The sequence below is a fragment of the Anabrus simplex genome, chromosome 13, assembly GCF_040414725.1.
Source record: "Anabrus simplex isolate iqAnaSimp1 chromosome 13, ASM4041472v1, whole genome shotgun sequence".
Classification (NCBI taxonomy): Eukaryota; Metazoa; Arthropoda; class Insecta; order Orthoptera; family Tettigoniidae; genus Anabrus; species Anabrus simplex.
The window spans coordinates 88,156,471-88,174,104 of NC_090277.1; the positions used below are offsets into that span (position 1 = coordinate 88,156,471).

At 42.1% G+C, this 17,634-nt stretch overlaps 1 protein-coding gene across 1 annotated transcript in view; it reads left to right on the forward strand.

Annotated features, from left to right (window-relative positions):
- LOC136885034 (mutS protein homolog 5-like) overlaps positions 1–17,634 on the forward strand; it is an 84,809-nt gene that overhangs the window by 50,211 nt on the left and 16,964 nt on the right. Inside the window, exon 14 of the mRNA XM_068230066.1 lies at positions 4,455–4,604. Within this exon, the coding sequence (XP_068086167.1) occupies positions 4,455–4,604 (150 nt within the window). The remainder of the gene's footprint in view (positions 1–4,454; positions 4,605–17,634) is intronic.

Sequence of the window (17,634 nt, forward strand, 5' to 3'; positions counted from 1 at the left end):
CTTAGATTTTCAGTGTTGTCTCCTGTCGCGAGAAAAGAATAGTTGTCATGATTTATGACTCGACCTATACATATATAAGATAAATAAATAAATTCACTCATTGGTGAATCTACAGTAATAATATCTGCCGAGTGTGGGCTCTTGGATGAAGGAACAACTGGCACGACTAGCCAAGTGATGTCGCGCGCCGCCGTTATTTGTAGACTTGTCGATCGATTAAACATGTTGATTGGTTAACCGAATGCCTTTAATCGATCGATCGGGTTCACACACTATCCTTGATAGAGTGCGGGCTGCACACCGAAAATCGTCGTACTTTGCTCTCTCAACTCCTAGAACAGAGACGCAGTTCAGAATTTCAGTGAACAGGGGAAGTAACACAATACTACAGCACTGTGCAAAATTAAGCAGTATACTTGTTGAATTATGTAAATATATTATTTTTGCTTAATGAATATCAGGAATGTTGATTTTTTGAAAGTAAATACTGTCATTCCCATCCAAGGAATTGCAGATCGGAGCTTATACTCTTAAACCATGTAACTTTGTAGATTGTAACCCAGAAATTATAACGTGTCAGTTTTCTTTCAATGCATAAATACGTATAAGAAAATAATACTGACTTTATATCGAGCGCAATATAAATCAAACCGCAACATCTTCAGTGGTGTAGGAGAGTTTTGTAATCGCAATCGCAATCGAACTTCACTGCTCTCTTGCCTGCAAAGTGTGTCCGCTCTCTCGCTTCACTGTGACGTTAGCTACCCGCATTACGTCACGCCAGCCCGGCCACACTGGGCTAGCCTCAACGGGCGCCCAGCTGAGCACCTCTGTCCTAGAAGGATATCTCTTGCATTGTCAGTGGAAACAGCGACACACCCCGTTTAAGTACTTCATCTTCAGACACTTTTGTGCAGTTAGCGGCAATTGGGTTTCCTCTAACATGTTTAACTTGTTGTGTTGAATTACGATATCCCCCAGTTGAGTCAATCCAGTAAGCTCTAACCCCCAAATAGCTACGGTTAGATATAGAAGACAGAATATCCCCTGTGAGATTAACAAATTCTGCTTATTTTAGTTCATCGGATAGTTTGGATCTTTCAACATCTTTCAACTTGTCATTCAATTTACTTTTTACCATGTCTGTAGAAGGAAGACGGTAGGTGAGAAATAAGAGCATCCCGTAAAACCTCTTCAACACTTGGATCAGCGACAACGCGGCCTAGAATCTTGCAAAATTTACTTGACTAGTTTATTCGTAATTTCAGTTTCCATATTAGAGGACACAGGCTTCACCAATAGGTGCTCCAACGTTGACTGAGAAGATGAACTAGTAGATACATTGATAGATGCGGATACACTTTTTTCTTGCTAGTGGCTTTACGTCGCACCGATACAGGTAGGTCTTATGGCGACGATGGGATAGGAAAGGCCTAGGAGTTGGAAGGAAGCGGCCGTGGCTGTAATTAAAGTAGAGTCCCAGCATTTGCTTGGTGTGAAAATGGGGAAACCACGGAAAATCATCTTCAGGGCTGCCGACAGTAGGATTCGAACCCACTATCTCCCGGATGCAAGTGCATAGCCGCGCGCCCTTAACCGCACGGCCAACTCGCCCGGTTGGATACATTTTGGAAGGGATGAATATGTTTAGAATGATATTGAAGACTACTTTTACTTCCAATATATTCTGAAAGAAAGGTATGAACATCAGCTTACTAGTCAATCATAATAGCTGAGGTTAGCACACCAAATGACAAACAACAATACAATACACAGGTTTTGCGCCGCTTGAAACAATTATTTTTTCTTCACCGCACTACATGACATTTTAGTCGGTTCGATTAAAGAGCTAAATCACGCTGATCGATTAATCGGTTAAATCGACAAGCTTAGTTATTTGTATTGCTTTTCTTGGGGTGTGAAACCCACCGACACGGCGTGGCTGCCCAGTAGCGCGTGATTCACTTATTCACAACATTTTGCTGGGCATTTAACCCTTAGCATGCACAAGGTGATATCGGATTTTTTTTTTAACATAGATCCTATTGCTTTGTCATTCTGACTGCTTCACCACCCTGTCTGAAAGGAAAATAGAAAGACCAAAGGAAGATAATAATGTTATTGTTTTTATGTCCCACTAACTGATTTACCGGTTTCCGGAGACGCCTACTTGCCGGAATGTTGTCCCTCAGGAGTTCTTTTACGTGCCAGTAAATCTACCGATACGAGGCTAACGTATTTGAGCACCTTCAACTAGAATGACGAAGCAATAGGTTCTATGTTTAAAAAAATCCGATATCACCTTGTGCATGCTAAGGGTTAAATGCCCAGCAAAATGTTGTGAATAGATGAATCACGCGCTACTGGGCAGCCACGCCGTGTCGGTGGGTTTCACACCCCAAGAAAAGCAATACAAATAACTGAGCTTGTCTATTTAACCGATTCCAGGATAGAAACTTCCAGGTTGAGGTCAGAAGGTCAGCGGCTCAACCGTCTGAGCCACTCAGCCCGGCGGAATGAAGGAAGACCTAGATTGCAATTTACAGAAAACATTTCTTATTCTCTCCCTCTCCTTGTCTTCCCTACCATATTCCTCATTGACTTCATCTCACTGGCCTGAATTTTACTCTCATCTCTTGCTGTCAATGTCCAAGTCTCTGATGCGAAGAGTACATATTGTACATTATCTGTTTACATTTCATAGGAACTTCTCTCTTCACCGAGCAGTTAAGATCGCGCAACTGTGAATTTGCATTTGCGAGATTGTGGGCTCGAACTCCACTGTCGGCAGCGCTGAAGATGGTTTCCGTGGTTTCACATTTTCACACCAGGCTGTTCCTTAATTAAGGCCACAGCCGCTTCCTTCCCACTCCTAGTCATTTCCTATCCCATTGCCAACGTAAAGTACATTGTAAAACAAATATTCTATGTTCCACACCAACCTCCTTACATTTGGTAGAATGTATTTCCCTTCTGCTAATATCCTTATCCAACCTTTCATCTTTTACTGTTTCACTTCCCAAACATTTGAATCATTCAGCAACCTCATATCGTGTATATGAGAGAAAAAGCATAGAGGTTGTAAAATAAGGAATACAGGGCACTGTTTTCCATGTTTGATTTTCGTTAAGGGGGAAGATAGCAGTTGGACTAAAACCGGAATAGAATTCACTGAACACTGATCAGCCAGAACATTATGACCACCTGCCTACTATCAATATAAACCCGTCCAGGCGATAGCAGCGTCACCTGACGAGGAGTGACTGCTAGTCAGACACACGCACGGTGCATGTAGTATCAGCGAGCGTGCTGTCCGTGTGTAGAATGGGGAAGGTGCGCGATTTATATGAGTTTGACCGAGGGAAGATTGTGATGGCCTCGAGGCTCGGCGCTAGTATTTTGGGAACTGCACGGCTTGTCGGGTGTTCGAGGAGTGCTGTGGTGGATGTCTTCAACAAGTGGCGAAACCAAGGTAAAACCACGTCCAAAGATCGAGGGCTTGCGCGGCCACCCCTCGATACAGATGTCGGACGTCGTAAGCTGGGCAGACTGGTAAACAGGACTGGCGGCGAACTGTGGCGGGACCAACATCAGACTTTAATGCTGGGCAGAGTAATAGTGTGTCTGAACACACAGTGCACCGAACACTCCTAATGATGAACATCCGCAGCAGACGACCCATGCATGTGCCAATGTTAACACCACTCCATCGGCAACTACGACTAAAATGGGCACGTGACCACATCACTGGACGTTGGCGCAGTGGCAGAGCGTTGCATGGTCTGACGAATTCCGATACCTTCTTCATCATACCGATGGGAGCCGTCGTCTTCCAAGGGAACGGCTTCTTGACACCTGTCTGCGGGACGGAGACAAGCTGGAGGCGGCTCAGTTATGCTCTGGGGAACATTCTCGTGGGCATCCATGAGTCCAGTGGAGCCCGTGCAAGACATCATAATGGCCGAGAAGTATCGTACACTGGTTGCAGATCATGTACACCCCTTCATGACGAACCTGTTTCCCAACGGCAGTGGCATTTTTCAGCAAGATAAGCCGCCATGTCACAAGGCCAGGAGTGTGATGGAGTGGTTTGAGGAACACAGTGGCGAGTTGCAATTGATGTACTGACCGCCCAGCTCGTCAGATCGAACACATCCGGGATGTGATTGAACGTGGCGTCAGAGTTCATCGCCCGCCTCCCCGGAATTTATGGGAATTAGGTGACTTGTGTGTGCATACGTGGTGCCAACTCTCTTCGACCTACCAAGGCCTCGCTGCTTCCATGCCAAGACGCGTCGTCGTTGTTATCCGTGCTTTTAGGTGGGTGGTCATAATGTTCTGGCTGATCAGTGTATTTTGTTACCTTTGAATGAACTGAGGAGCCACCACTGGCGAGTGGATGAAGGTCTGGTGTGCCATTATAATGAACAAGATGCCTTGTGTGTGTTTTACAGGTTGCTCTGATCGCGTATTTGGCCCACACGGGGAGTTTTGTGCCGGCCAATCGCGCTACCATTGGGGTGCTGGACCACATCCACTCTCGGATCCAGACTGTCGAGTCCATCGCTACCCAGATGTCAGCCTTCACCATCGATGTTAGACAGGTAGGTCATTACTTGTTGACATGCCTTAGGCTCACGTCGTGTAGAACAAGACAAAATGGTCCAGACCTTAATTCTTCGTATCCTCGACTACCGTGACGTAATCCTTGTCGACGCAACTAAGGACATATGATATAAATATAACGCCTTACTATCAAGAACTTCACTGGCTAAAACCTGACAAAAGACGTAACTATCTTATAGAGTACTTGTATTATAATCCGCATGGAACTAGAATGGGATAAATGTTTAAAAGAGCGAGCTGCTCTTTGTTGCCACGTTGTATAACTCAAGGAAGGCCTCTTTGCGGCAAAGTCAATACCGCACGTTAAAGATGTATTTTAAAGAATTCTAGCAGATATTCAAAGTAAAATATAAAATTAAGCGTGTGTAATGCATAATTAAGAGTATTATTTGCGGCAAGAACAAATGTTTATCAATGTTAATAAATATAATTCCCGCACGACACTTGCCCATTTACAGTAATCATACTTGTCCTTTCTTATTTTTACTAGAGTGTTTTTACTTCCTCTAACCACAGCTGCAGTTCTATCTAAAACTGTATTTACAGAAATGAGAGGACCATTATTACCATTGTCCCGTCCGGCTCCATGGCTAAATGGTTAGCGTGTCGACCATTAGTAACAGGGGTCCCGGTTTCAATTCGAGGCAGTATCGGAAATTTTAACCATAATTTCGCTTGCACGGGGGGGGGGCGTCTTCATCATAATTTCATCCACATCACGACGCGTAGGTCGCCTACGGGAGTCAAATCAAAAGACCTGCACCTGGCGAGCCGAATTTGTCCTCTCATACTCCCGGCACTAAAAGCCCTACGACATTTCATTTACCATTCTCTCATTCAAATTACTCTCGTACTCCCTTTATAGGAATGCATTTTCCGAAACGACCGTGGCGTTAATTAAGGTACATCCCCTGCATTTGCCTGGTGTGAAAATAGGGAACCACGGAAAACCATCTTCAGGGCTGCCTACAGTAGAGTTCGAACCCATTGTCTCCCAAAAGCAAGCTCAGAGCAGCGCGAACCTAACCGCATGGCCAACTCGCTCGGTCAAGCAATATTTAAAAATTAACTCTGCAACTATAACCAAGCTATTATTATACACACGCACACGTCTTTAGATGAACTGTTTATGAATAACAGTACAATTCTGTAGACCAAAGGTATCCACGAAATGTCACTGTAATATTTGTCCCAAATGGAACATAATAATTGCTTTTACACCAATAAAGTGAAAAATCTGCGGTAAATTAAGAAATACCGTCGTTACGAGAGAAATATGTATACAAACTTTCGGGCCGTAGACAGGACTCCCTTATGTTGCATTCCGCTGCTCGTGCCGTCTTTTGTTTCTTTCTTGAGGTCCAAGGCTAGCACCGACGAATGGGAGTGCTATGTCTGTGAATTGTCATTATCTTTGTCCATATGACTAGCGCGGGCGGTTCAAACAGCAAAACAGCATGATCCCTGGAGCAATAAATATATTACTTGTTTGTTGAAAGGAAAATAGCATGATCCCTGGACCAATAAATATATCATTTAATAAATGAGTTAGGGCACAAAACGAATGAGCAACATGAAGAAAATGACACCTAATTAATTCAAATAACCTCAGTGAGGAAAGACATCACACACGAAAGTGTTAGACAAACAAAACACATACGGAAGTGCTGCGACGTGGCAGAAAACTAGTTGTAAGGTAGTAAAATATGTATCCATGTTATTCCCTGCAAGTAAAATATTTCTTAAATTACTTTATTTGAGTAAAATGAATTACTATATTCCACTTGGAACAAATATTACAGTGACATTTAGTGGATACCTTTCGTCTACATAACCTGCACGCATACACAGAAATACAAACACAATGTAACGTTCACTGTTAGGAAACTTATAGTACACTGCTGGGGAAAGTCCTCTCTCGCCGCACGTATTACGAAAACGGCAACATTGTCTTAAGCTTTCTCTGTTTTCTCTTCACTGGCCTGCGCTCTTTTGTCATTAGTTGCATGTGACTGGTCAAATTCCGGGTTCTCAAGGCAACCTACTAACGCCTTCTTCCCACTCCATCCTCATTGCAGCTGGAGAACACGTGTTGAAGCAGCTGTCAATCCTCAGTACATTTCCTCTAAATTTCACTTTGTCTCCCCCTTCCATATATGCAACACTCGTGCTGGATCTATCCTTGCAATGCCTCTTCACCATCCATCTACGTATAACAATTCTTTTACTGTGACCGGTTTCAGACTTCGGGATTCCTTACCAGTCAATGTCAGGGACAGTGATTCATTAACGAAATTCAAAAGATCTTGCCGAGATTATCTGTTGACGTGTGCACTGTACACGCAAACGCAGAAATGATGCCTCGATATAAACAAAGCATGGCGTCTCCCCACCCGCAGGCAGACAGTCCCTCCCCTCCTTTTCAGTACTGGAGTGGGTCAGTGTTATTGGTTATGTCGGGACACCATTTCTCTACATGCGTGTTCAGCTTAATGTGTGAATGGCGATGGACTGTGAGTGTTTCTCTTGTATATGTAGAACTAGTTGATAATTGTGTAATGTACATTTATTTTGTGTGTGTGTTTGAGCAATACTATTTTGTATTCATTACTAGTGATAGTGACTATATTTTAATTCTTATATATATATATATATATATATATATATATGTGTGTGTGTGTGTGTGTGTGTGTGTGTGTGTGTGTGTGTGTGTGTGTGTGTGTGTGTGTGTGTGTGTGTGAGTGAGTGTTAGCATAATGCAACTCTGCTAAATTATAATTCAGCGCGTCTGCAGAAAAGATCTGAAAGTGTGGTTAACTGTGAGAGAGAACCGGATGCCCAAACTTCGCCACTTGAAAGAAGCCAAATAAATAAATTAATAACGTTCAGCTATTGAAACCAAGTCTTTCCTAACATCACTCAGAAAAGCAAACCATAATGAGATCAGGAAATGATCCGAGGAACGCAAGATAAGAGTTCAGCAAGAAAATGAAGGATTACTGGGCCAACAGAAAAACTTAAGGTATCAAGAAGAAAGTAGCAGCAAAACCTACCATCAAGAACACCAGAACCGAGCTCGATAGCTGCAGTTGCTTAAGTGCAGCCAGTATCCAGTACTCTGGAGATAGGTTCGAACCCCCCTGTCGGCAGCCCTGAAGATGGTTTTCCGTGGTTTCCCATTTTCTCATCAGGAAAATGCTGGAGCTGTACCTTAATTAAGGCCAGGGCCGCTTCCTTCCCACTCTTAGCCCTTTCCTGTCCCGTCGTCGCCATAAAACCTATCTGTGTCGGTGCGACGTAAAGCAACTTGTAAGAAAACCAGAAGCGTCAAACATCGACAACAACGCAATAAATAAATAAATAAATAAATAAATAAATAAATAAATAAATAAATAAATAAATAAATAAATAAATAGAAATCTTGGCATTTCACAAGAATCCTCTCTTGGCTTCTTCAGAAAAAATATCTTTCTTTAGTACAGCTCGCATGAGATACCTTGAGCTACGCTTACCTTAATGCCGAAGTTTGGTTCGGTTCGTAATGTCACCTACTGCACAGTAGCCATCCTCTGTCCATAATTAGCTCACTATACTTGGACCCCCGAGACTTGGAATCTGACATTTGAGCGGCGAAAGTAGTAATTACGAGGTGCGCTGCGTTGTCATAGTTACCTACTCCTGCGATATACCATCTTCTAATATACACTGACTGTTTAATAAAACATGTAACCCTAATGAGATTCAATGAACTTTGACAAAGCTCGTGCTAACAATTTCAACATTGAAGGCAGAACTTTTCATTGCCCTGATAATATGATATTTCATCATCAATATCAAAATTATCATCTGCTGCTAATTACATCAAAAAAATACGTAGTACAGTAATTAAGTTCGTGGACTGGCGCCTACAATGTAGACAACAGAGTGTACACTTACGTACTATACAGTAGTCAGTAAGTTCGTGAACTAGTGCCTCCAGCGTATGCAACCCAACGTACAGTTGCGTATATTTTTTTTTTTTTTTTTTTTGCTATGGGCTTTACGTCGCACCAACACAGATAGGTCTTATGGCGACGATGGGATAGGAAAGGCCTAGGAGTTGGGAGGAAGCGGCCGTGGCCTTAATTTGCCTGGTGTGAAAATGGGAAACCACGGAAAACCATGTTCAGGGCTGCCGATAGTGGGATCAGTTGCGTAATTTAAGGAAGGATCTTCACTGGGGTAAACGCATTAAGGAGGTTGTGGTAAAGGATACAGATCTCTTCACATGGTTATGAGAGTATTTAGGGGTTGTAGTAAGGATGTAAAGGAGATTGCGTATAAGTCTCTGGTAAGACCGCATTGAGTATGGTTATAGTGTATGGCACCCTCACCAGCACAACTTAACACGAGAACTGGAAAAAAAAATCCAAAAGCAAGCACCACTATTTGTTCTTGGTGATTTTCGACGAAAGAGTAGGGTTACAAAAATGTTACAAACTTTGGGCTGGGAAGACTTGGGAGTAAGGAGAGGAGCAGCTCGACTAAGCGGTATGTTCCAACCTGTCAGTGGAGAGATGGCGTGGAATGACATTAGTAGACGAATAAGTGTAAGCGGAGCTTTTACAAGTAGGAAAAAAAATATGAAGATAAAGTTGGATTAAAATTTCCTTTTAAATTTACGAAATAGAACTTCGGGTTATTTTCTCCAGCTGTTAGATTACCTCAGCCAGTAGAGTTAGAGATGGACAAAATCTAGCAGTGAAGAGGAGCCAATCTGTTGTTCCATTCCTTCTTTCCTATTCAGCAAGATGTGCTGCTACATCTTGTTTGTGAGCGATCGACTTTGTCCCCTGCGACAGCGACCTTACCGTTCGTCAATAATTAAGAGGTTACCAGGAAAAGGAGAGGAGTGGAAAATCGATGGCTTCAACCTATCTGGACTGGAGCGCTGAGATACGAGTTGGCTGGTCATTACAAGAGGGACAGCATGAATTACTGTCAACACATTTACAGCCGGTGAAAGACAATATTTTAGCACTGATTTCATCATTTGCTTGTAGCACACTTTTTCTTTCTCTTTTCGAACTATCTTGGTTGACTTTCTCCTTAGGCAGGCATGTCAAGATCACGAAGTGATTGACAGTTCTGCTTACATGTGAAGAGCTGTTACGAGCGCTAGTCCAGGACGTTATCAGATATCGCAAGCCTGGAGAGTTTGTACATACCTGTTCATAATTATGGTACTCTGTACAATACATGCATATATTCTTTCATATAAGAACGTACGCAATAAAACTTGTACAATATGGCGTTTGTATAAAATACATGAAACTACTTTAAATACTTTAAAGCGCATACATACACCATCATTATAGACCGTTATGCCTTACAGCGTTCAGTCTGCAAGCCTTTGTGAATGTTCTATATCTGGCCACAATCCTCTATCTGCAACTAGTACTGTAGCCTCATTTAGTTCTGTATCTCTTATCCACGAACCTACTACGCTGGCGTAGCAGGGTAGAGGTGATACTCCCACGTGGCGCGTCCCAGATGGCGGATAGGGGGGTCCTAACCGGCTTGTCGGCGGACTTGAGGGAAATAAAATACCTCTCGCGGACCAAACACACAACCCCCAGTGGGTGGGGGACGCAAACGAAGAATACACCCACGGTATCCCCTGCCTGTCGTAAGAGGCGACTAAAAGGGGTGACCAAGGGATGACTGGATTAGAACCATGAAACTACTTGTGATTTGTACCACCACGCGGGGAATACCATGGGTCGCTATTACTTGCGCGTAGAACCACTATGTTAGGTACCAAATAGGTCTGTGATTAGTAGCAATCAGGAACACCGTGCGGTCAGGCTTTTACGGTACCTGTGATTAGTAGCACTATATGAGCGACACCAGGGTTCTGGCTTGCCTATGATTAGTACCCACTATATAAGGAATACCACGGTATAGTACGAGTCCCTGTGGTTAGTACATTTATGTGATGAAAACCATAGGTTTGCGTTGCCTGTAAATGGCGCCGCTGTGTGTGAAAAACCATAGGTCTGTATTACCTGTGCGAATATCATTACCTGTGACAAGTACCATAATATGTGGAATACTGCGAGTCTACGATACTGTTGATTAGTACCGCACCATGTCAAATACCATGGTTCTACTTTCCAAGCGATAAGTACCATTATGAGAGGCCGATAACCTATATTTTGGACCCCTTTAGCTTGCAAGCATCATCGATTCAGTATTGAGCTCAAGAAGTAGTCCCTTGGTCAGTATTACTATTGTTCTCCGTCATTTTCTGAGACTGAGGCATTGCGGGTCGTCTCCACTGATTTTTAACTTCACATCCATCCGTTCATTTTTCGTTCTCACGCTTTGAATTCTGGTCAGTGGAGGATTTTGGATTTTTATTTTTTCATTGCATTTCGTCTCATTTCGTACCATCAGGGGACGATGACCTAGATGTTAGGCCCCTTAAAACAAGCATCATCATCAAGCAGCATATATCTCTTATATTTAATTCGTTAGAAAGTGAGTCTAACCATCGTCGTCTTCGTCTCCCTCTACTCCTCTTACCCTCTAAAACAGTCCATTATTCTCCTAAGTAAGCTATTTTTCCTCAATTCGCCTCACATGACCCCACCACCGAAGCCGGTTTATGCGTACAGCTTGATCCACCGAGTACATTCCTAACTTAACCTTTAGCTTCTCGTTCTGATTAACCTCCTGCCATTGTTCTCACCTGTTTATACCAGCGATTGTTCTCGCTACCTTCATGTCTATTACTTCTAAGATATCTTGAGTTCACCCAGCTTTCGTTCCCATGAAGCAAAGTTGGTCTGAAAACAGCCCCATGTAATGATAGTTTCATCCGGGAACTAGCTTCCTTCTTACAGAATACGTTGATTGCAACTGTGAACTCACTGCATTAGCTTTACTGTACCTTGATTCAATCTCACTGACTATATTTCCATCCTGGGAGAACACACATCTTAAATACTTGAAATTATCAACCTGTTCTAGCTTTGTATCACCAATGTGACATTCAGTTCTGTTGAATTTCTTACCTACTGACATCAGTTTAGTCCTCGAAAGGCTAATTTTCATACCATACTAATTCCGCCTATCTTTAAGTAGCAAGATATTAGACTGCAGGCTGATGGCACAATCCGCCATTAAGACCAAGTCGTCAGCATAGGCCAAACTGCTTACTACATTTCCACGTAACCGAATCCCTCCCTGCCACTTTGTACCTTTCAGCAAATAATCCATGTTAACTACTAACAGCAAAGGTAAAAGATTACAGCCTTGTCTAACGCCTGTAAGTATCCTGAACTAAGAACTCATTCTACCATCAACTTGCACTGCAGCCCAATTGTCAACATAAATGCCTTTGATTTTAATAATGTACCTTTAATTCCATAGTCCCCCAGTATGGCGAACATATTTTCCCTCGGTACCCTGTCATATGCTTTCTCTAGATCTACGAAACATAGTGAAAATCTGATCCTGACAGCCTCTCTGTGGTCTGAAACCACACTGGTTTTCATCCAACTTCCTCTCAACGACTGATCGCACCCTCCCTTCCAAGATGCCAGTGAATACTTTGCCTGGTATACTAATCAGTGAGATACCTCGATAGTTGTTGCAGTCCTTCTTGTTCCCTTGCTTTAGAGATAGGTGATGTTACTTCTTTTGTCCAACGTGAAGTTACCTTATCAACACTCCACGTTCTTCTTACTACTCTGTGAAGCCATTTCATCCCTGCGTTCCCACTATACTTCAACATTTCAGATCTAATTTAATCTATTCCTACTGCTTTATGACAATGGAGTTTATTTACCATCCTTTCCACTTCCTCAAGCGTAAATTCACCAACATCAGTTTCCTTCTCCCCATCAGCTCCACTTTTCGCAACAACACCATGAAGATTTCCTTTTACGTTGAGAAGATTTTCAAAATATTCCCTCGACCTGTCCACCTGTGTCCTTAGGCCTCCTAGTGTCTGTAGCGTGTATGCTGCGGAGCTTTTCACCATCTTAGAAGCTCTGCACTTTGCCAGAAGCTCTGGACTTCGCACGAAAGAAACCACTTTATCGTGTGTACCGACTCGTTAAGTTCTCTGCAGTCGATTGACGCCTGTTTCCCGCAACACCCACTGGTGCACTAGATTCATGACCCTCTAGCCAGCTTATGTGATGTTGGCACCAGAATCACTTTCGCCTGACTCCCATGCCACGCTGGGATTGCGGAAACTGAATTTGCGGATGAAGCTGCAAAGGAAGTGGTACTTCTACCTCCTAGACCTGTTAATGTACCTGCCAGAGATATTTGTTCTCAGCTACGTGAAACCATCTTGGTATCTTTGGAATCCGAGTAGCTAGCTATACGCACTCCCAACAAGCTGAGAGTAATTAAGAAGACTACTAACGTGCGGCGGTCCTCTTTCCGGCCTTCACGGGGAGAGGACATAGTATTGTGTAGGCTGAGATAGGTCACAGACGATCTACGCACTCTTATCTCCTAAAGCGGGAAGACCCCCTCCAGTGTGTTCTTGTGGTGCTGACTTCATCCTCACAGAGTGCGCTGATCTCTCTAGCCCCAGATGGAGCCTCGGCCTGCAGGAGACACTAGAACTCATACTAGCCGATGACTCGAATACTGCTGATCTCGTCATTCGCTTTACGTGTATGTATGTTGGGTAGTCAGCCCGAAGGCTGGTTTGATCCTCTGCAGCTCCGCCAACAGCTGTCATAAATAGCTTAGGCGTCACTGAAGAGGCGTACTTGTGAGAATGGATTAATCAATGGTATGTAAATTTCAAATGGTCTATTACTCAGGAAAAGTACGTTCCTGTTCGATGCGTTTGTGACGTTTTCGACTTAATGCAATAATTTTTGTTTTATTTTTAATTCTTTTTCAAACTGCTCTGTCGAATGAATTGTTTCGTTTTATTTATTTACATATTTTACGCCTACATTGGAGCACTTAAATCAATACATTTGAGTTAATTTTTCTTTTTCTTCTCCCAGAAATTTCTCATCCTCTCCGACCTGGAAGCCCTTTGTGTGTCTGATATAGTATATTGTTTCCGTTCAACTATTTTTATTTGAGACTTATGCTTTTGTTCTTCAAAATCCTCTTCTCTTTTCTGTCTTTGATTTGTTACCGAGTTATACCCAATTCTTTCAAGTCATCCTGAACTTCTTTGAACCAATTATTATTGATTTTATTTTTCAAAGTAATCAAATAGTTGTTTCAATATCCTGGTGTCTGGTAATCTTGATATGTGACAGAAAAAGGAAATTCTTCTTTTACGCATTTTAGATATTATTGATTCACATTCACGATAGACAATGTTGTTAGGCAACAATCTCCACTGTCCATCAACTTGGTGTTTTTTATTAATAATTGTTCTAAGAATTCTTCTATCAGTTTTCTGTAATTTGTCTGTTGTAGATTTTACATTTAATTTGAATAAAGTTTCACTAGCATACGTTGCCTCTGGTTTAACTATGGAATTATAGTGTTTCAGCTTATCGTTTATCGAAAGAGTTTTTTTTAATAGGTTAGCCAGGTAAGTCTTTGAGCTTGTTTAAATTTGGTTGTTCTGTGTTCTATTGCTTCTTTTTCATTTGTGTTATAAACTAGCTGATGTACCTGTGCTTCGCTACGGGATTCTCAGAAAGACTGACTTTAGTTTTATTTTAAATGTATTTTCCACTTTATATATTCAGAGAGAATGATCACCTTGTTGTACTTCCTCTTAAAACAAAAATCACCACCACCATCTCCTTTAGAGTTTTAAACCATAAAAATTTTTCCGTTTTCCCGCCATTCACAAGCCAATGTTTCCCTAATTGTACCAAGCTTAAGTTCCTGGTAAGTGTAAGGATGGTAAAGATATAGACAGAACGTATTGAAGTCGAGGAGATTAGACAGTGGACTCACCCTTACCTGTTTATCAACTATCTTCTACAACCGTTGCTTCACTCATCTGAAAGAGTTCTTACCGTAATAAATGTTTTTCTTCTTGTTTCTTCTTCGTCTGCTTTTACGGCTTCATTGCACCACTGCCCTCAATCATTTTCTGATCATATTTTCTTTCCAAATTGCCAATTCCTTCTTCTGATCTTTTCTGTTGTTTCTCATCTGTAAATAGACTACCCATTTCACTGTATGTCTTTTGTCTATTTTTGGTTTAAATCTTATTTTTATGTGTTAGAGTTTCTTTACATTTTCTGTTTAATTTTGCAAATCGTCCGAAGTTCTTTTAGTTCCTCCACTGTTGTTGTTGCTTGAGTAATCAGTCCTTAGACTGGTTTGATGCAGCTCTCCGTGCCACCCTATCCTGTACTAAATTTTTCATTTCTACATAACTACTACATCCTACATCTCCTCTAATCTACCTGTAATATTCATACCTTGGTCTACCTCTACCGTTCTTACCGCCTACATTTCCCTCAAAAACCAGCTGCACAAGTCCTAGGTGTCTTAAAGATGCGACCTGTCATTCTATCTCTTCTTCTGATCAAATATAGCATAATCGATCTCCTCTCACCAGTTCAATTCAGTATCTCCTTATTCGTGACTGGATATATCCATCTCGCCTTCAACATTTTTCTGTAAAACCATATTTCAAAAGCTTCTATCCTCCTTCTTTCTGAGCTAGTTATCGTCCATGTTTCACTCCATACAATATCACACTCCAGACGAAAGTCTTCATATTTCTAATATCCTCTGTAATTTCCTTAATCCAACCTACTTTTTGCTCCAGATTCCAGAGTTTCTCAGTATTTTTTTCTTGGTAATCTAGTTTCTGGTGTCCTCATAATGTGACCGAAAAATGTATTCTTCAGTATAGTATCTGTGATGGGTTCCAGTTCTCTGTACACCATTTTATTATAAACTAGCTGATGTACCTGTGCTTCGCTACGGGATTCTCAGAAAGACTGACTTTGTGATCTTTCTAACTGAAGTCAACATAGGTCATTACAAAAATGTCAGTGGGAATGTAACGATTATCCTATCCGACCACCCTTGGTCAATTCTTGTACTTTTCCGACGCCGACGGCATTAGAGCACTCGACACGTAGGGAAGTCTTTCATTTCCACCTCCTTCAATGTCCTTGTCTTCCTTTGACCAAGCATTTTTCGAAGTTTGTGTCCCCTTCTGTGTTTTCCTTTCTGATCAATGTTATATAGAGGATGGTTGTACTCCCTCCTTAAACAGTAATCACCACCGTCAGGGACCCCTAATTAAAAACAGGCAAAAGTTGAGGAAGAAGAACAAAAATTTTCCTCATTTTACAAGGAAATGGCTAGAGTAATATGACGTTATATTCAGATTTGAAGACGAAATCCTCCGTGGCTCAGGTGTCAGCGCGCCGACCTCTCATCGCAGGGTTCCATAGTTCGAATCCCGGTCAGTCCATGTGAGGTTCTTGCTGGACAAAGCGGAGGTGGGCAGGTTTTTCTCCAGGTACTCCGGTTTTCCTATCATTTCATCCGGCAGTCATTAACTATTGTCCCAGAGGAGTGCGACAGGCTTCGACAGCCGGCACAATTCCTATCCTCGCCACTAGATAGGCTTTCATTCATTCCGTTCCTGACCGGGTTTAGTGACTGGAAACAGGCTGAAGATTTAGATTTTAGATTCAAAGTTGAAGACCATTTCCAGCTGGATGAGTTGGGAGACACTCTGGGAGAGAGGTGTGTTCATCTAGGAATAATAATTTATACTGGAGCAAACATGATTACATGTACAACACAGGCTACTAATTAATTACCTCTTTGATAGTCGGTGCCCAGCGGCGAGGGTGACATTGTGTACCCTTTGAAAACAACAACAGATGACAAGGTTCCTCATAACATGTGTGTCGACACTCATATGCAGTGAACCTAAATTGAGCTAATCATACACAAAGTGTTTATCAAGGCAGATTAAAACTTCATTGGATCGATTTTTGCCAATGTGTTTGCTTTAGCCTTTGTTTGGTCGTCAACTACACACCGCCCACCTTTAAAAACGAAAGTTAATTGGCGCCTGAATTTAGACTGCTGAGGTACAATCGCTTCAAGAATGGGATAATGTTGGTGGTGATGATCTTTGCTAGAGAACCATCCTCTCTTAGTACTAATCAGAGTGAAAGAAACATTTCCCTTTGCGAAAAGCTAATGATCATATGCAGGGCCTCTCATATAAACTAAGACCGAATGCACGGTGTTTCTACTCTGCGCTACTCTGGAATTAAAAAGGATACGATAGAAAACAGAACACGTTTCAGAGAAGTGACACGAAAGGCAGGATTTCAGGAGAGAAAGAAAGTAACAACTGGAAGAAAGTGGTCTCAAGAGGAAAAGGAACAAACATTCTCAGAAAATGAAGGAAGTTTGGAAACGAAGAAAGTTAAATGCAAATAAAGGTAACCAAAGTAGATTCATGGTATCCTCAGAAGGGTTATTCGAATAATGATAATAACAATACAAGCACAATACAGCAATACAAGCACAATGGCGGTTTAATGAATACATCTTCAGGGAGGAAGCACAGTGGTGGTTTAGTAAATATATCTGCAGGAAGGAAGCACAATGGCGGTTTAATAAATACATCTGCAGGGAGGAAGCACAATGGTAGTTTAGTAAATATATCTGCAGGGAGGAAGCAAAATGGCGGCTTAATAAATACATCTGCAGGGAGGAAGCACAATGGCGGCTTAATAAATACATCTGCAGGGAGGAAGCACAATGGCGGCTTAATAAATACATCTGCAGGGAGGAAGCACAATGGTGGTTTAATAAATACATCTGCAGGGAGGAAGCACAATGGCGGTTTAATAAATACATCTGCAGGGAGGAAGCACAATGGCGGTTTAATAAATACATCTGCAGGGAGGAAGCACAATGGCGGTTTAATAAATACATCCGCAGGGAGGAAGCACAATGGTGGTTTAATAAATACATCCGCAGGGAGGAAGCACAATGGCGGTTTAATAAATACGCCCGCAGGGAGGAAGC